Source organism: Sinocyclocheilus anshuiensis, unplaced genomic scaffold (genome assembly GCF_001515605.1).
Source record: "Sinocyclocheilus anshuiensis isolate Anshui unplaced genomic scaffold, SAMN03320099.WGS_v1.1 scaffold3034, whole genome shotgun sequence".
Taxonomy (NCBI): Eukaryota; Metazoa; Chordata; class Actinopteri; order Cypriniformes; family Cyprinidae; genus Sinocyclocheilus; species Sinocyclocheilus anshuiensis.
Window position 1 is genome coordinate 175,912 of NW_015542320.1, and position 19,735 is coordinate 195,646.

At 35.9% G+C, this 19,735-nt stretch overlaps 1 protein-coding gene and 2 pseudogenes across 1 annotated transcript; 1 reads left to right on the top strand and 2 right to left on the bottom strand.

The window, feature by feature from the left end:
* The window catches only part of LOC107690897 (neuroblastoma-amplified sequence-like), a 170,392-nt pseudogene extending 169,406 nt beyond the window's left edge, over positions 1-986 (bottom strand).
* A 497-nt stretch (positions 987-1,483) lies between these two features.
* LOC107690899 (neuroblastoma-amplified sequence-like) lies at positions 1,484-7,994 on the bottom strand. The gene is made up of 8 exons (XM_016489312.1): positions 7,955-7,994; positions 7,809-7,849; positions 7,545-7,596; positions 6,591-6,627; positions 6,076-6,153; positions 5,439-5,486; positions 4,969-5,013; positions 1,484-1,583 (listed from the first exon to the last, which is right to left on the bottom strand). The coding sequence occupies exons 1-8, from the start codon at positions 7,992-7,994 to the stop codon at positions 1,535-1,537; spliced, it is 390 nt and encodes a 129-aa protein (XP_016344798.1). The 3' UTR covers positions 1,484-1,534.
* Positions 7,995-8,937: 943 nt separating this feature from the next.
* LOC107690900 (ATP-dependent RNA helicase DDX1-like) lies at positions 8,938-17,842 on the top strand (annotated as a pseudogene).
* The last annotated feature ends 1,893 nt before the right edge of the window (positions 17,843-19,735 follow it).

Genomic DNA, 19,735 nt, shown 5'->3' on the forward strand with positions numbered 1-19,735 from the left:
GGAATTTCCGCCTATGCATGTACCTGACCAGGTAACTCTTGAGCTGACCACTGTAGGTGATCACCAGCAGCTCTGCTGACCACTGGGCACTGGCGGTGTATTCCAAGAACATCAGACCACCTGCTGCATAGCTAAAATCCCCTGGGAAGCTCATAGCCTAGAAAGACAGACAAAAAGAAAGACATCAAAAAGATGAGGTAGAGATGGAAACAGAGTTTGAAAGTGACAAAAATATATGGAGTCATACAGGTCATTACACTCTCAGACTCTGGTATAGTGAGAGGGCATCTTGTGAGACTAAACTAATAGTTTCTGACAGAGAGATGGAAGAGTGTAGAGTAATGCGGGGGAGGATGAGAGCCTGCAAGAGAGAAAGGCCAGTGATAGACCGACTGAGACCTCACTAGCAGTGCAATCAAAAGAAACGCAGAGGGAGGGATGAGGGGGAATTTGAAAATGGTAAAAGGGGCAAGAGAGCTGCCTTTCTGATAGAGAAACTACACAGAAAATGTCCTTCAAGGGCATCGGGGGCTTAGAGCTGAAGGGAACCAGAAAATGTGTTCCTTGCTTGGGCAACAGAGTGGGGAAAGGCCCCTCTCGAGAGGGTCAAGCCTACAGACAGAGACAGAGAAAGAGAAAGAGAATGTGAGAAGAGCCAAGCAGCGCAAAAAGCCAGAGGGCAACGCACACAAGCCTGAAATTTAGTCATTAGGAGCCAGTCATTACAGCTATCACTTATACTGAAACAGAAGAGAGTGTTCTTACTGTGCACCAAAAGTTACTGTACAAGGAAAGTGGAACCAATACCAACAGACTGAGTGTGAGAGAGAAAGAGAAAGCGAGAGAATAACTGAGGAAAGGACAGACAGAGAGAGAATGACAGGAGGTGAGAAATACAGAAGGTCAGTTTGAGTGACATACCGGTGGAATAGTTCGCTGCCCATCAGGTCAAAGACTCGGACCGTACCAGTGCTGTCAAGCATATGCCAACAGAGCAGAGTCATGACTCCACGCTACCCTGCTCCAGTGAGGGTTTGGATCCTTGGGTACTGCAGAAGGAAGGAGAACATAACGTTCTGTAGTACAAAATGTATTTAGATGTGATTTGGAAACTCCTGTTTAAAGGTTTGGGGTCAGTAAGATTTTTAAATGTTTTTGAAAGAAGTCTCTTATGCTAACCAAAGCTGCATTTATTATTTGATTTTTTTTTTTAAATGGAAACAATATAAAATAATTTTCTATTTGTATATATTTTAAAATGTAATTTATTCCCATGATGGCAAACCTGAACTTTCAGCAGCCATTACTACAGTCTGATCCAGAAATAATTTTAATGATTTGTTGTTCAAGAAACATTTCTGATTATTATCAATGTTGAAAACAGTTGAAAACCGCGGACTTGGCAACACTGAGGTGATGTAAAAGAGAAAAGCAGGCATTTGGACCAAAGCACTGTGAGGCAAGGGAGGGGGAGCCATCAGGACAAAGACTCGGACCGTACCAGTGCTGTCAAGCATATGCCAACAGAGCAGAGTCATGACTCCACGCTACCCTGCGCCAGTGAGGGTTTGGATCCTTGGGTACTGCAGAAGGAAGGAGAACATAACGTTCTGTAGTACAAAATGTATTTAGATGTGATTTGGAAACTCCTGTTTAAAGGTTTGGGGTCAGTAAGATTTTTAAATGTTTTTGAAAGAAGTCTCTTATGCTAACCAAAGCTGCATTTATTATTTGATTTTTTTTTTTAAATGGAAACAATATAAAATAATTTTCTATTTGTATATATTTTAAAATGTAATTTATTCCCATGATGGCAAACCTGAACTTTCAGCAGCCATTACTACAGTCTGATCCAGAAATAATTTTAATGATTTGTTGTTCAAGAAACATTTCTGATTATTATCAATGTTGAAAACAGTTGCTTTATATTTTTGTAAAAACCGTGACACCTTTTTTATGGATTCATATAGTAATAGTAAGTTCAAAAAACATTTAAAAATACTAAAGTAAAATATATACACCTTACTGACCTCAAAATTTTGAACGGTAGTCTAAACAAGCTTAATGTGATTTGATCAAATATTTTCATAATGGTCATTTTAAACAGAAATTAAAAAGAGATGTATTCAAGTCCCCGTATGTAAAAGTATGAATGGCATTATTAATGTATTTTTGAATAAAGTAAAAGATCTGAGGGGGGGGAAAAAGAGTGACAAAATAGATTAATTCCACTGACAATAATTTATGCTCTCAATCACAGAAGGTCCCTTTCCAAAATAATAAATATTTTTTTGTTTTCTGATCCATCTCTCTCCTCCTTCTGTCTGCCAAACAGGTGCTCTTATATTTCAGGTGGATGAAAAATCAATAAAATTATGGCACTGTTTTAAAAATCAGTCAATTCAGCATCAGCCAAGCTAAATTTTGTTTTAACAACCTCCACTGTCAACAGTGAGGAAAACACAGAGCGATCAGCCTTCAAACCGTTCACCGCTGTTCAAACAGCACCCGATTCGGTGTGGGATGAGCCCAAGGCTTTTTGCTTAAAGTTCAAAAGCCCAGCGTGATAAAAATCTGTATACTTAAACACCAGCCACATGATACAACAGCTTCAGGGCCTAGCAACCGTTTCATCCCCACAGCCTCCTGCAGACTACAGACCGAGACCATCCAACTAGCGATCATCAGACAAGAGGGGGTTAATAAAGCAGACCTTTGATTAAAAACATTTTGGCTTTGGTCCGAGCCGCACCGCTGAGATCAAACGCACACAGCAGCGCACATCAACTCAAGTGGTTGCCATAGCAACCTTATCATCAATCCGACCCCTGAGGTGTTGGAAACGCAAGCTGGCGATTTCTATTCGGGTAGAAATGCACAGAAATATCGGGAGAGAGAGATTCAATAATTCACAATGAACGATGGCACTTAGCAAGATAAATATCGGTAGGGGAAACGCTTAAGCAGGGTCCATAAATCACCTCTCAGCTGTTAAAAGCTAATTAATCTAAGATGAACGTCGAGGCCAATATGCCTGAATTTGTGGGATGCGCGTACTTGTATGCTATCTGGGCAGATTCGCACACCGTAAATCTCATTTAAATAAAAAGAGGGGAAAAAACAGTGTTTTTTTTTTTTGAGAAAGGACCCGGTTGAGTGTGAACTCGCTATAAAAATGTGTCCCTGAGACTGAAAGCGTAAAGACCGCTGAGTCACTTTGAGCTCTCGCAACAAGAAACAAACCTGAGGGACTTGCCAATTGCATTTGGACGCAAAACAGAGCAGCCGTTCATTGTAACCAACTCATGATTTCAGTTTGGGCTGAATGCTGCTGATCTGTAATGGTTTGTGTTGGCTTGCATTCACTTATTAATTATTAACCATTTGGTGGTGACATCATATGACAGGATATGTCACGTCATCAATCACGTCATCTATTCCTCGACCAAAAAATAATGATGACTCATGCTGCACTACACAGATTTATGTTAGGGATGCATTATATATATGGGTACATTATTATTGGCTAAAAACTGATATAAATTTTGTTGTTGTTTTTTTTTTTTTTTTATATCAGTCAATATTGGACATTTAATGGATTACTACAATTAAATTACCTTTGCCATAATTTAACACCAAAGAATTAATAATTTACTAACACTGTTAAATGTAATCCTCATCACACCTAAAAAAAAAATAAAATACATTTTTCATACTGTACATTATAATGTTATGATGCCTAAATTCACCTGTACCAATTATTTTGTTGACTTTTTTGTTAATTATTATTATTATTATTATTATTATTACTACTACTACTACTACTACTACTACTACTACTACTACTACTACTATTATTATTATGTCATTTATACGTTTTAATATCAGCCATATACTGGTTATCAGTATTATTTATATAAATAATCTTTATATTTCGAATCGAAGTATCATTCACCCTAATGTCCTGCCTATGTGCAACTGCAAGTAGCAAATGATGATTCAAAGACATAGCTGACAGCATAAATCAGTTTTAATTTACTAGATACATATTACGGCTTATTATTTTTCTTTCTCAACTGATGCTCTAAACTCACATTTCATTCACTAAAAGAGATTCATTTACACACAGATGACTTTTTAATGAACGACTGAGAATGTACATGCACTGACTCTTATGTGCAGAGATGAGGAAAGCATTCCCATCAGGGCTAAAGCACAGAACACACATTTATCTGGTACATATAAAACATCACATTCTGCTCCTCAAGACGAAAGAAGAAAAAATGAAAGAAAGAAGCGTGAATATAGAGCACAAAAGACTATGCGAAATTAATCAAACACATCCATTACATATACTTCACACCACTGGAAATTCCGCCTTTATAGATGATATTGGCTGAATGCAAATCTCCATGAAATGAACTGAAATGAACTAAGACAGTACGAATGAAAGTGAATTGAAAGCAGACTTGCATGTCTGCAGGCCTAGTCTCTGAATGATATTGCTCATAAAATATTCAACGCAAATGTAAAGCTATAAAAATATAGAGCAGGGAAGAGAATAACAAGTAAAATAGCCTATTTAACCAAGGACTGGAAACTCAAAGTGGCAGATATCAATCTTTGAAGCAGCAATCAAAGATAGGGAGAATATATATATATATACACATACATACATACACAATTACAATATATAGCAATATGCTGTTTATAGCAATTACATTTCTATGCACAATATACATCACCTAATCAATAATTCATGAACCGCTCTAATAAGGATTATAATGGTTTTAGTTTACAATGCTGTATACATTTTTGGATTTATTTTTTTAATTTTTTTAAGTAAAATCAAGCAATATTTGCTGGAAATGTCAAAATTCACAGAAACATTCTGTTATATGTAACTAATGTTGTTAAAAATCTGGGGAAATGGCCTGGCATAACTAAAAAACTAAATGTTTACTGTACCTTAGCATAGGAAATATGATGGATCCAAAGTCATCTCTAGCTGACCTGAAAGAGCGCAAGAAGCCCATTAGAAGTGTGTTGATAAAAACACATGAGCGTTTTGAGTTCCCATCAGCCTCAGTAAGCAAATATAGGAGAATGTGGAGAAACTATAGATTTTTTTAGATTAAGCAATTTGAAGTTTAGAGGTTGTTTTCAGAACATCAGGCTGTGAATTACTTAGACCCTGAAGCGTGACACTTTCATTTCTGTGCGAGCGGATTAGCTGGTGCCAAGAGAAATAAATCATACCTACTGAAACTGAATTGTACATGAAAACACACATACAAATATTTAAAAACACATCATCTGCACCAAATCATCTGTCTCAGAAATAGCTTTGCTCAGCTGAACAGCACCTGAGACAAGAGTGTGAAAAAATTAACCAATTACAGAAAGGGCAAACATTTCCAATCGATGTGCAAAATTACCTCATTTCCACGCATTGGTCCTGAACCACAGCCAGGAGCTTCCCATTACTGGAAGGAAAAAATAAATTAATTAATTAAAAAAAGGGGGAAAAAGAAGACAGAATGACTGTGTAAGCAAACATGGGGCCAAAAATAAACATTTCTAAAACAGAGAATGTTGTCTTCCATCTGGAAATCAGTAGCTAATTAAAGCTTGCCGTCTCTGCTTGTTTTGCATAACTAGATAACTGGCATGAACAAGTAGAACAGTGAAGGAAAAAATGAGTTTGATTGAGATTACATGGCTTGCATCCAAAAACAGGCGTTTAATTACATTTGGATATCTCACAAGAACCCAAACACACAAACGAATGATTTCTTGAAAATCCAAGAAAACAGTGTTGTTGCAGTTATAATGAACCTAAAACAACTCTATACACAAAAGAGTCTAAATTAGGGGGCAAAATCCAATGATTTTTGGTGAGAGACACAGTATACACTTTAGCAATGCAGAGTCAATGAGGTGTGGATGATCAATATGCAGCAAATGCTGAAGCTTTTCACACTGCAGATGAACCTGCCAAAACTTGCCTGGAATAGACTGACTCAAACTCTCTGAAAAGCCTGTATACAGTATGTCAGATACTGGTGGTATTACCTTGCCAGCACCAACTGCCAGTTCAATTGTTTGGTTGCAAGGCGAACCAGTCCAGGTGGCAGAGTTGAACTGGAGGGGCTGAAATACAGAAAAAATACAGAAACTCACACAAACACTAACAGCTGAATAACTTGGTACTATGTTTCCTTGATATAGTAATGATAATGATATACACTGCCATTCAAAACTTTGAGCTCAAAAAGATTTTTAAGAACTGAAAATTCAGCTTTGCCATCATAAATAACATTTTAAACTATATTAAAATAGATGATAACAGTTGTAATCATTTTTACTATACTTTTGATCAAATAAATGCAGCCTTGGTGAGCATGAGAAACTTCTTTTAAGAATATTTCACAATCTTATCGACCCCAAACTTTTAAAAGGTACTGTATGTGGTGTTATATCTTTGTCTAATTATTTAAATATGGGAGAATCACTATATATTACAAATTCTAAATACGCAGCTACTGTATACTTCACTGTAAATACAAATAGGAGAGACAACATCTCACCTGTACCAAAGGTAGTGCAGAATAAACCTGAAGGGCCCTGTAAAGACACAATATTTTGATTATTATTCAATAATCTCTGTACCAAGTTAAGGCAGCAATGCAACTGTAGGGCAATGCAAATAAGCTTATACAGATTTTGGAAATATAATATGTGTGTGTGTGTGTGTTTAACTAATACTATTAAAAATTGTATTTGAAATAAAACTGAAAATATACATTTCAGATTGAAAAAAAAAGAAAACCGTTGCCTTGGCAACTAACCAAAATAAATACATACTAATGTACTAAAAATGTATCAACGTAAATGAGTGCTAAAGTTCTAAAAATGCTAAAGCTATATAAAACTTTAAACAATAAAAAAAAAATGAACTATTAAAAATGCTAAAGGCACATAAAAATTACTAAAAATTACCCTAAAACTCAAATTAAAACAAAATGTTAATAAAAAAACACTAATTCAGAACTATAATTATATATAAATGACACTATAACATGAATATAATGAGCAAATCATCTAAAAACGGCAAAACAAGGCATAATTTTAATAGAAAGTTGTTGTTGTATTAAAATATTAAGTGTATAAGTAGATCAAATATTTTTCATGTGTAAAAACAAACTTATCCCCAGAATCCCCATTTAAAACACAAATAATCTGACATAAGTAGATTTATAAACAACTTGGTTTGGACTAAAATCACTAAATAAGATGCGATTAGAATCAGGTCTTGTATTATTCAGATGGAGTTTATTTTATCTCGAGTAAACACGTCTGCCAAATAAACATACTCGTGCTGAAACACTGTTCTCTGATTTGGAAAGAAACATGTGAGCTGCCTACCTAGAAATTACAGTCACGTTTTACCTTACTTCTGAGACATATTCTGTTTGCATTAATAAACATGGCATCTTGCAAACATTTTCAAATCTGCTGCATCTCATTTCTGCACTTCCTACCGGTTACTGCCTTTGCAACGAGCGAAGAGTTGTGTTCCTTCAGTCCACGCAGCTGAAAATAAAAAACAAACAAACACGAAGTCTATGAATAATATCATAGACTGTTTTTATCAGCTGTCATCAGGCTGTTAAGTGAATAGTTCTGAACGTGAACCCGCTCCTCGAAACTGCAGTTGGTGATTATAATTGACAATATACAGAAAAAAAGAATATATGACGAGTTGTAAATCATAATAATGATATTTATTACACAATCATATTTACAAGTAAATAAATCCTGGATGATGATGAACTTGAATACGTGGCTCAAAATAACTTGCGCAGAATTGATTTGCTTAATTACACGTAATATTTTAATATCGGGTGCAAATGATCATTTGGCTAAAGAAAACGCGTATATTTCGACAAGCCTGCGTATCTGTTTCGGGCACACGTCTGCCAAATAAACATACTCGTGCTGAAACACTGTTCTCTGATTTGGAAAGAAACATGTGAGCTGCCTACCTAGAAATTACAGTCACGTTTTACCTTACTTCTGAGACATATTCTGTTTGCATTAATAAACATGGCATCTTGCAAACATTTTCAAATCTGCTGCATCTCATTTCTGCACTTCCTACCGGTTACTGCCTTTGCAACGAGCGAAGAGTTGTGTTCCTTCAGTCCACGCAGCTGAAAATAAAAAACAAACAAACACGAAGTCTATGAATAATATCATAGACTGTTTTTATCAGCTGTCATCAGGCTGTTAAGTGAATAGTTCTGAACGTGAACCCGCTCCTCGAAACTGCAGTTGGTGATTATAATTGACAATATACAGAAAAAAAGAATATATGACGAGTTGTAAATCATAATAATGATATTTATTACACAATCATATTTACAAGTAAATAAATCCTGGATGATGATGAACTTGAATACGTGGCTCAAAATAACTTGCGCAGAATTGATTTGCTTAATTACACGTAATATTTTAATATCGGGTGCAAATGATCATTTGGCTAAAGAAAACGCGTATATTTCGACAAGCCTGCGTATCTGTTTCGGGCAGCCATTCTGTGTTAATAAGCAAATCATATAAAATATTCTCCTCTTCCTCTTCTAGAATATCACCTGCCATGTTTTCAATGAACTGGACTGCGCTCACGTCACACTACGGCGGTCTGCGAGGTACATATGAAGGGACCGCTGATCTTTTAAATATTCCGACTAAATATTTATAGGTTGTTTTCCAACCGTTTTCCATAACTAAAACGTTATTTTAATATTTTTGTCGCTATAGGTGGTGAAATAAAGTTTTTATCTCTTTTGTCCATAAAAAGCAAGGATTGTTTTCTACGCAGCACTCTATCAGAACCAGCCTGTTTTTATACAGTCTATGGAACCGGCACACTGCTGAGCACAGTGAGCACACGTTACATCCGGTGGAGAGACTCGCAGGAGTTTGACACCATGGCAGCGTTCGGCGGTGAGATTTACCCGTCAACATTTTAGTAAAACTATCAGAATATGTATTTCGTTATTATATATTGAGTGTGGTTAATTTAAACTATTTGCGATCTTGATATCTTGTCGTTTTGAATTATAGAAATGGGAGTGATGCCTGAAATTGCACAAGCGGTGGAAGAAATGGACTGGCTGTGAGTTAGACAGTCTCTAATAGTTATTAATATACACATAATAGATGTATTAACAAGTTAGTTATCTGTGCATTATTAAAGTAGTTAAAGGTTTGATCCTCTCTTTCAGGTTGCCAACAGACATTCAGGCCGAATCCATTCCACTGATTCTGGGCGGAGGAGAAGTGCTCATGGTGAGATCACTATCCAGTGTGTGTGTGTGTGTGTGTGTGTGTGTGTGTGTGTGTGTGTGTGTGTGTGTGTGTGTGAGTGAGTGTGTAAAGATTATTTTGAAGCAGGGTGAAGCCAGTTCTCGTGTGTGTGTGTGAGTGTGTGAGTGTGAGTGTGAGTGAATGAGAGAGAGAGAGAGCACCACCTCTGTGCTCACTTGTGTGTTTATGTTCACAGGCTGCCGAGACTGGGAGCGGAAAAACTGGAGTAAGTGTGAAGCCATTGATATTAATATGTTTTTTCTGTGACTGTGTACTTTACCCTAAAACTGTCACTGTGATGACACGCATCAGAGCTGTATTTTATATGTAAAGGAGCAGTGAAATGTGAACACAAAATCAATGTGGTCTTGTAGGCCTTCAGTATTCCAGTCATCCAAATAGTCTATGAGACCCTTAAAGACCAGCAGGAGGGGAAGAAGGGACGCAGTGCTGTAAAGACAGGAGGAGCAGGTATTAAACCTTCATCTATATATCAGCATTCAACTCATTTATGTATATAGCCGCTTTTAGTTTACATTGATGTTCCATGGGTAAGAATTATTATAGTGTGACCATACATTACCGTTTTTTTCTGGGGACAGAACTTGTTTTTGGTGGCTTGTTTTGAACACACAGTAATAGCACAGTATAATGTTGTTATTGTTAACTAAAAAAAAAAAAGCTTTAAAAATAATTTTCGCTAATTGTAATAAAGCTAAAATAAAATATAAATATATTAAAAATTGTAACTTAAAAAAAAACTAGTACAAATGTTGTCTTGGCATCTAATTTAAATAAAGTTGATGTACTGAAATCAATTAAAATTAAAGCTAAATAGAAATAAAATGACAATAGCACACAAAATTATGAAAACAAACTCAAATAAAAAAAATCTAATTCAAAATACTATAGTATATACATAATATTTAAATAAGATTCATTCATCAGAAAACAGTTATCTAATTTACTTGCTTGGCTGAAGTGTATTTCAGAAACTACTTTTGCTGTCAAAAATTCAAGGTCACTTTTGGCTTTGATTTATTGATTGTTCTTTTTGGATTTCTTGTCCATTCCAGTTTTTAATAAATGGCAGATGAACCCCTATGACAGAAGTTCTGCATTTGGTAAGTGTTTAACACTTTCTTGTGAAAGGCCTAACCTGGTTTGATTCTGAACTCTTCATTGTGATTCTGGAAGCTTATTTCCACTTCTTTGTTGCAACAAAAATTATTATATTACATTTTGTTTTTTCTCCTTCAGCTATTGGTCCAGATGGCCTGTGCTGTCAGAGCAGAGAGTTCAAAGAGTGGCATGGCTGTCGTTCCACCAAAGCAGTCACAAAAGGTAAGAGACCACTTTTTTGTGTTTCTTTCCAAAACCAAACAATTCCTGGGAAGATTTATTCTGCTTATTTGTCTCTAGGGAAGAATTATTATGAAGTAGCCTGTCATGATCAAGGGCTGTGCAGGCTGGGCTGGTCCACTGCCCAGGCATCACTGGACTTGGGTATGTTGTTGTATGACCTCATTATACTGACCTGTTTATGTCATTACTTCTGTAATAATAATAATGTTTGGTATTCTATTTTTACCCTCTCTTAGGAATGGACAAATGTGGATTTGGCTTTGGGGGGAACTGGAAAGAAATCTCACAACAAGCAGTTTGATAGTTACGGAAAGGTAAGGCATGATGAAGGCATTTGATTTGACTCTCAAGTTTTGGTAGATTGACTAGATGTATGCCTTTTCCAGGAGTTCACTATGCACGACACCATCGGATGCTACATAGATCTGGATAAATGCCAAGTGTCATTCTCTAAAAATGGTAAGGCTTGTTTTTAATTTAAGCCTTTGAAATATTTTGGTGAATAATTCGATTTAATTTAATTGAGCATGTCGTCACACTATGCAGAGCTATGCTAAATTGTCATCAATATTATGTAAAATAATTCATAATATAATGTTATACACTACCTTACCAGGTCAGTAATGTAAGGATGAAATAAATTGATCAAATATGGCAGTAAAAATATTTTTAGTGTTACAGAACATTTCTATTTCAAATACAAATTCTATTTCAAATGTTTTTTTTATTCATCAAAGAATCCTGAAAAATTGTCACTGTTTACACAAAAATAATAAAATGCAAAACAGTTTCAAATAAAATATGGTCAAATACAAGCTGAGCATTGAAGAAAAAAATCTTACCAACTCCAAATTTTTGAATAGATAATAAATGTTTGGCACCATCAAACTATTTTTAATATCAGTATACCATGCAGCCGTAATGCAAATGGAAGCCACTATAACTGATTCCTGTTCGTCTGGCTTTTGAGATCCCTCCACAGCTGAAAAACCAGCCCTTCTTTGCTTCCTGTGTGCTCAAGGTTTCTGACATATACAAGTCTTGTTGCTACGTAACATTTCTCTTTCAAAACAGCTTTTCTTAAAATGCTTTATGTCAAAGGTTTATGTCAATCAAACCCAGAATGCTGAACTGAAATTCAACTTTGGTGATGAACCTTTCAAAAACCAACCTAAAGATGGATATGTGGCCGTCAACCAGGCTTCAGACGGTCATGTGGTCAAATCCAGCCAGACAGGTGAGCTTCAAACCACATTAATTTTTCACTGCCTGCAGGGCTTGTATTAATGTTTCCTTGCATTCTGTCTGTCATGTGTATTTGTCCTCGGGAAGTGCTAAAGTGAGTCGGGTCAAATCCATTTCTAACGCCCCCAGAGCTCTCATCATTGAGCCGTCTAAAGAGCTGGCTGAACAAACCCTCAATAATGTCAACCAGTTCAAGAAATATGTTGATAACCTCAAACTGAGGTGAGCTGAGAGTAACGGAGGAGCTGCAGTGAGTTTCATAATTGTAGTGTCTAGTGTTGTCAAAATACCCGGTATTTCGGTACCAAGTCGGTACTAAAAAAATGAAAACGTTACGGTACCAGGTTTTTTTAAGTATCGGTGCGATTTTTAACGGAGACCCCCTCGGAACGCGATTGGGCGGGTTTTGTTGTGAAAACCTGGTAACCTCTTCTTAAAAGCAGGAGGAAACGCATCATACTAACAAAAAGCGCGGTAAAGTTAGTTTTAGGTTCGATATTCGCCAGACATAGAGTCGACAGTCCTACAAAGATACCACTACCACGATTAGTTTTAACAATATGCAACAACTTTATATCGACATGAAAATATTATTTAAAAACCGTCTAAGTGTATTTTAGCAGCAAATTTAAACCGGAGAAAGCTTTGACGTGCTATAGCAGCGCTTGATGCGTAAGGGACCGTCTGACAGTTCCTCCGATTGTGTTTAAAACGTCCAATGTCTTTTAACTAACATGACTTTTAACATTTTTTTAAGTACCCAAACGGCTGTTCAAGGTGGTAGTACATTCCTAGTGTCCAGACTGACTTACTACAGGTCCGAATACTGAAATTTTGGTACCGTGACAACACTAGTAGTGTCTGTTGAGAGGGTTTGGAGTTAACTGAACATGATGTTTTTGCAGGGATCTTCTGATCATTGGAGGAGTGGCTGCTAAAGAACAGCTCTCCATTTTAGAAAGCGGAGTAAGTGTACAAATCTTAAACTGGGGGTCATTGATTTTTTATTTTTTTGATCTCAAAATATTATTTTGTGAAAATATACCAAGTTATCTTTAACGCTAAAGCTAAATTAAATAAACATTAATGTTCAAAAGTTAGGGGTGAACGTGCCATAGCGGCGCTTGATGCGTAAGGGACCGTCTGAAAATTCCACCGATTGGGTTTAAAACGTCCAAGGTATTTTAACTAACGTGACTTTTAACATTTAAAATAAAACATTGACAAACTGTAAAGCGTGTATAACTCATAGTGATTTACTACAGGCGGGATTTTGCCAATACCTTCCTTCATATATGCAGTACAGTACACAATTATAATAAACTACTATAAGTACCTAAACGGCTGTTCAAGGTGGTAGTACATTCCTAGTGTCCAGACTGACTTACTACACTAAAGCTAAATTAAATAAACATTAATGTTCAAAAGTTAGGGGTGAAATATTTTTTTAAGACTTTTATTACTTAATTCTTATATTCAGCAAGGATGCATAGAATTGATCAAAAGTGACTGTAAAGACAATAATATTACAAAACGTTTATTTCAAATAGCGCTGTCAAACGATTAATCGCGATTACTCACTTCCAAAATAATATTGTTTACATAATATGTGTGTGTACTGTGTATATTTATGTATATATAAATACACACACGTGCTGGGGTTGGGCCGATAGACGATACTATCTTCCACTGCCGATGGCTGATAGACATCACGATGTTGAGCCGGCATCGTGATACCCCCCCGCAATCCGCCGCATCCCAATACCAGGTTCGGAAAGAAAATAACGTGTATACAGAACCCCAAAAGGGAATAAATACGAGATGGGAGGAAAATACATATTTCAATACTTTCTCTCGCAGTTTTATCATTGGGTAATTATACTGTATATAAATTGTGGGCATCAGGGAGCTGCTATTATGCCTGGCATTGAAACTGCTTTTGAATGCACGATCGCTTTTTAGTTTCACTTTCGAGATTCGCGATCGCACGTACTCTGTTCATACACACACATATATTATGTAAACAAAAACGTTTAATTTGGATGTGATTAATCATGATTAATCGTTTGACAGCACTAATTTCAAATAAATACTGTTCTTTTGCACTTTCTATTGAACAAACTATCTATTCTGAATAAAAATAACACAAACTACAAAATATTACAAAGCAGCACAACTGTTTTCAACATCAGCATATTAGAATGATTTCTGAAGGATTATTTGACACTGAGGACTGGCGTAATGGCCGCTGAAAATTTAGCTTTGACATTACAGGAATAAATTACATTTTAAAATATATTAACATAGAAAATGGGTATTTTAAATTGTAATAATATTTCATAATATTACTTTTTTTTTTTTTTACTGTATTTTGATCAAATAAATGTAAACTTGGTGAGCATAAGAGACTTCATAAACATTAAAGAAACGGACTCCGAAAACTGACTGAAAGTTTTGAATAGTACTGTATAAAATTAAATTAGGTAAATATTAAATTATATAGATGTAACTTCAATGTTCAAAAATTTGCAATAATGATTATTTTGATAGCCTTTCAAAGCATTGTAACAGAGATTTCAAATATATTAATATGGTACTATACAAAAGTTATAACAGACCAGGTTTAATAAGGCAACACTCAATTTTATAAAATGTGTATCACTTGTCCCTGCTTTCTCTCTCTCTCTCTCTATCTGTCTACAAAGTGGTCTTGGACTAAAAAAGATTTAAGACCCCTGCCCTAGACCCTAATACAGAATTTAGTAATCTTTTTGTATTTTTCATTTTTTTATCACTTCATTGTACTTTTAGGTTGATAATGTGGTTGGGACCCCAGGCAGACTGGATGATCTCATATCCACAGGAAAGCTAGATCTTTCCCAAGTCCGCTTCCTGGTGCTGGATGAGTGTGTATGTTGAACACTTCAATTTATAAAACTCTGTACAGTTTTAGCATTAAAGGAACACTTTGACTTAACTACAAGTTCTGTTGACAGCATAAATTGCGACATGCTGTTGATTTTACTGTAATCTTAACTTTTACCTCATTTTGTAAAAGTTTCTCAAGATTTTAGGTTAAATTTATCTGAACATATGGGAAAGTGCATTTAAAAAAAAAAAACTGTGATTTCTGACTGAATAAATGTGTTCAGGATGGACTCCTGTCAGCTGGCTACACTGACTTCATCATGAGGGTCTACAACCAGATCCCACAGGTCACTTCAGATGGCAAAAGACTCCAGGTGATCAAAGCTCTAGATTTCTACTTTCCATAGAGATTTCAGCTGCAGTTCTTCATGAACGAATTACTGTATGTGTTGTAGGTGATAGTTTGCTCTGCTACACTGCACTCATTTGATGTGAAGAAGCTCTCGGAGAAGATCATGCATTTCCCCACATGGGTGGATCTGAAGGGAGAAGATTCCGTTCCAGAAACGGTCCATCACGTGGTCGTGCCAGTCAACCCAAAAACTGACAGGCTTTGGGAGAGACTGGGGAAGAACCACATTAGGGTACATCTATTTAACACTTGCAAAGATCTCACTTCATTCTGCCTTTTTAAACTTCAGAATGTTGGAAAAGTGTAAATCACTGATGTTGTGTCTTCACAGACTGATGAAGTTCATGCCAAGGACGACACACGACCTGGAGCCAGCACTCCAGGTAAGAACTTTCTGCCATTAAGAACATGGTGAAATATCTAAATATATTTCCAGGTTCATATTATCAATTGTGAAAAGGACTTTGACTTGGTCTGATATGAAGGTCTTGCAGTGAATCATGTTATATGGCTTTATCAGAGATGTGGTCAGAGGCCATTAAGATTCTGAAGGGAGAGTATGCGATCAGAGCCATTAAGGAGCATAAGATGGATCAGGCTATCATCTTCTGCAGGACAAAGATTGACTGTGACAATATGGAGCAGTACTTAATCAAACACGGAGGAGGTGAGGCGGGCACACGGCTCGGGCTTTTAGCCTTTATATGCCATCAAGTCTGGATGCAAACATTTGGCTTTTCCTACAGGTCCAGACAAGAAAGGACACCAGTTTTCTTGTGTCTGTCTTCATGGCGACAGGAAACCAAATGAGCGCAAATATAACTTGGAGCGATTCAAGGTAAAGAAAAATGGATTTAAATTTGTATAGATTTTTTATTTTTTTTTCATTTGAATATCTTTTCTGATAATAGTCAATCTATTGAAGTATCCTTTCATCATCCTACTTTAGAAACAGGAAGTGAAGTTTCTGATTTGCACAGATGTGGCTGCCAGAGGAATCGATATTCATGGTGTTCCTTATGGTAAGAAAGAAGAATTTCTCTGTTTTCTGAATTTACCTTCACAATGGTGTTAAATTTTTTTTTTTTTTTTTTCAATGACTGATACCAATGATTTAGTATTTCCTACAACCAAAATGCAGATTTTTCGTTATCATTTGTGGGGGCTTTTTTCCCACAATAATAACTAAATCATTAGACTGCAACTATAGAAACATGTATTCCTTAATAATAATAGTAATATATTAAATAATAAAACAAAATAAATAATACTATTAAATTATATTATCAATAATAAAATGTATTTTTAATAATTAAAAATATACTGTTAATCATAATAATAATAATAATAATAGTACAAATAACACTAATAATGATTTATTTAATAAAACATTAAAGAATACTATTATGTTTATTATAGTAGTTTAAAAAAATAATTCATGAATAGATCTATTTGTTTTGCAAAATGATTGCATTTGGGGAAAAAACTGACTTCAAAAACAAAAAAGTGCAGTATTTTTTTCTGTTTTGCAGTGATAAATGTGACTCTACCAGATGAGAAGCAGAACTATGTTCATCGCATTGGAAGAGTCGGCAGAGCGGACAGGTAACGGCCAGCATTTATCTTGTATCATTAGTCTGCATTTACATTTCAATCATTCATTGATATTTGTGTTGTCATCACAGGATGGGTTTGGCTATATCACTGGTTGCTATGGAGAAAGAGAAGGTAAGTTGGAAGTAAAGCAGAACTGCTGATGTAGAAATGTAATGTGTTAGTGTGTTAATTGTGTGTCTGTGTGGGATTCACACAGGTGTGGTACCACGTTTGTCCCAACAGAGGAAAAGGCTGCTATAACACCAGACTCAAAGAGAATGGAGGATGTACTATTTGGTACAACGAGAAAGAGGTGAGAACACACTCAATACATTTACATGACATGAAGAAGATTTGAACTATACTTATTTGAAGTGTTTTCCATTTTAGTTGTTGTCAGAAATCGAGGAACATTTGAAATGCACCATTACTCAGTGTGAACCTGACATCAAAGTACCTGTGGATGAATTTGATGGCAAAGTGACTTATGGGCAGCGTAGGACTGCAGGGGGTGAGTGTATCTCTCAGGTGTCCTGTTTGTATCCTTTCATTTATTGTATCTGTTACTTATCTCTGTATCTGTTTCCTCTCACACACCCCAGGTGGTCTCTATAAGGGCCATGTGGATATATACTGGCCCCGACCGTACAGGAACTGGCCAGTCTGGAGAGAGAGGCACAAACTTCCTTCCTTCATCTCAGCTATCTACCCAACCAATTCTTTAAAACCTTCTAGAGCACACTTGCTTGCGCCAAACTGAAATAATCGCAAAGGAAGACACTACAGGACAAGAACAAGTCACTAACTTTACAAAATAAATATATTTAATTTCTAGATTGACATGAGGTTTGACATACAAAGGAAATGTGATTTACTGTGTTTTCCTTGTTTTAAATTGAAGAAATGCTAAAAAAAACTAAAAAGTTTTGCTTTTCCAAAGCACTTAAGATGCAGTCATGCAAATCAACCTGAAATAAATTCAAATGGTATAATGCTTCTGTTTTCTTCAGTTATTGTGTTTACACCATGTAAACAGAGCTCATCTTTTCAGTTTTTGAGAAAACCGGTGAGGTTTAAGATAAATTGTATCTACTATCCTACATACATGCAGAGTAAATCAGTGAAAAATAGCCTTAAATTGTTCACATTTTTATTTAGCTAAAAATTTAATTATGATCTAAAAATACAATAAGTATTATTTTAATTAATTTAGAGCTAAATAATTTATTATAAAGGCATTTAACTCTCTTTTTCCATGCAGTAATATAATTGCATAGCCTATTCCAAAGTCAAACACTTATTTAAGTTATGCTACAGGCTGCTGTCCAAACTTCAATTTTCTGAGCTGAATGTTTAGCAGCTTGTGCATATGCTCCAGACATTTTAGTCCAAAAAGCAATTCATTATTAATTAATAAATGACAAGCCCAAAAAACAAACGTTAACAGTAAATTTAAAATACTGAAATAAGAAAATATGAAATTAATATTTTATTTTTTTATTTATATTAAATTTATGTTTATATACAAAAAAGCGTTGTATGCCTAATAGCACTGCAGCTCTTCCCTTTAAATCAAATTGCGCATGCTCACTATGCTCCACTTACTCTATAGTTCCTAATACTTACACTAGGTGGCGGGCTTGTCCTAATGTAGAGGCGCTCTCGCTCTCATTACCCCTGAGACGTCCATTGTACGGTTCATGCCATAAGCGCTGCACTTTTATTTATAGTAGAGCAAAGTCCAAAAGAGGGCAATGAGGTTAAACCTTATTAATAATCCAAACCTGCATTACTGTACTCTCAGCAACCCAAGATGCATGTGTTATTACAGACTCCTGTTTAAACTCAAATCACACACACAGGAGAACATCTCTCTGTAATTATACCCAAACTAACAGCAGTGCTCATAAACAGCCCTGCATTTTAAACTAATCCACACAAGGCCACACACACACACCTCAACTTACATTCTTCCCCTAAATTTGATTATATAATACGGTTACTTATGGATTCATACAACAGATGGGACATCACGGAGCCTGCCAGTGCTGAAACACTCAAGTTCCTGTTTGACAGGAATCCATAACATTCAACCTCGGATCTGAACCAGCAACAACTTGTTATCAGAAGTTAGATGTTTAAAGTTTCGATTTATCTTTTTTTGTCTGTTATTCACTTCTCCTTTCATGTTATGTAACTGCAGTAGCTATGTGTATATGTGTGTGAGTGTTTGTGTGCGTGCGTGTGTTTCCACTCCTAAGCATCTTTGGAAGCAAATGGGTTCCAGCTGCCAGAGCGTGCTTCTTATTTCCAGTGGTGAAACGGTGACATTACATACATTTGTCAGCCTTTTCCTCACTTACTAAACCCCACAGACTCACACTTAACCCATTCAACATGTATCTCGACAGACTAATGACACATTTCAGACAGATAATATTGCATTTTTTCCAAGTCTGAAGGCCATTTTCTTCACATAAATGGTAAAAAGGTGCAGAAAGACCAAAGATTAGATGATGTAAAAATATAACAGGGGACCACAGCCAGATTAAAAGCAGGTCCAGATGGAATCTTGGCTTTTCTGCACTAAACATCTACAAAATTGTTTCAAACGTGTTGAAATTAAAAAAAAAAAAAATAGACCTACTACATTCTAATGTTCAAATTAGCCAAAAGATTTCATAAATAAACTCACATAAGGGGCGGGGCTTGTGGAATTTTGTGATTGACAGGCATTGAGTCTCAGGCCCAGTTAACAGTGTTGAGTCAAACGGCTACATAAGTTCAGTCACATTCCAGGAAGCCGTTACCTGTAAAGCCTTCACCTTCCTTTACCCAGTTTTGACTGTTGTGAGGGATTTATGTTGGAGCGAC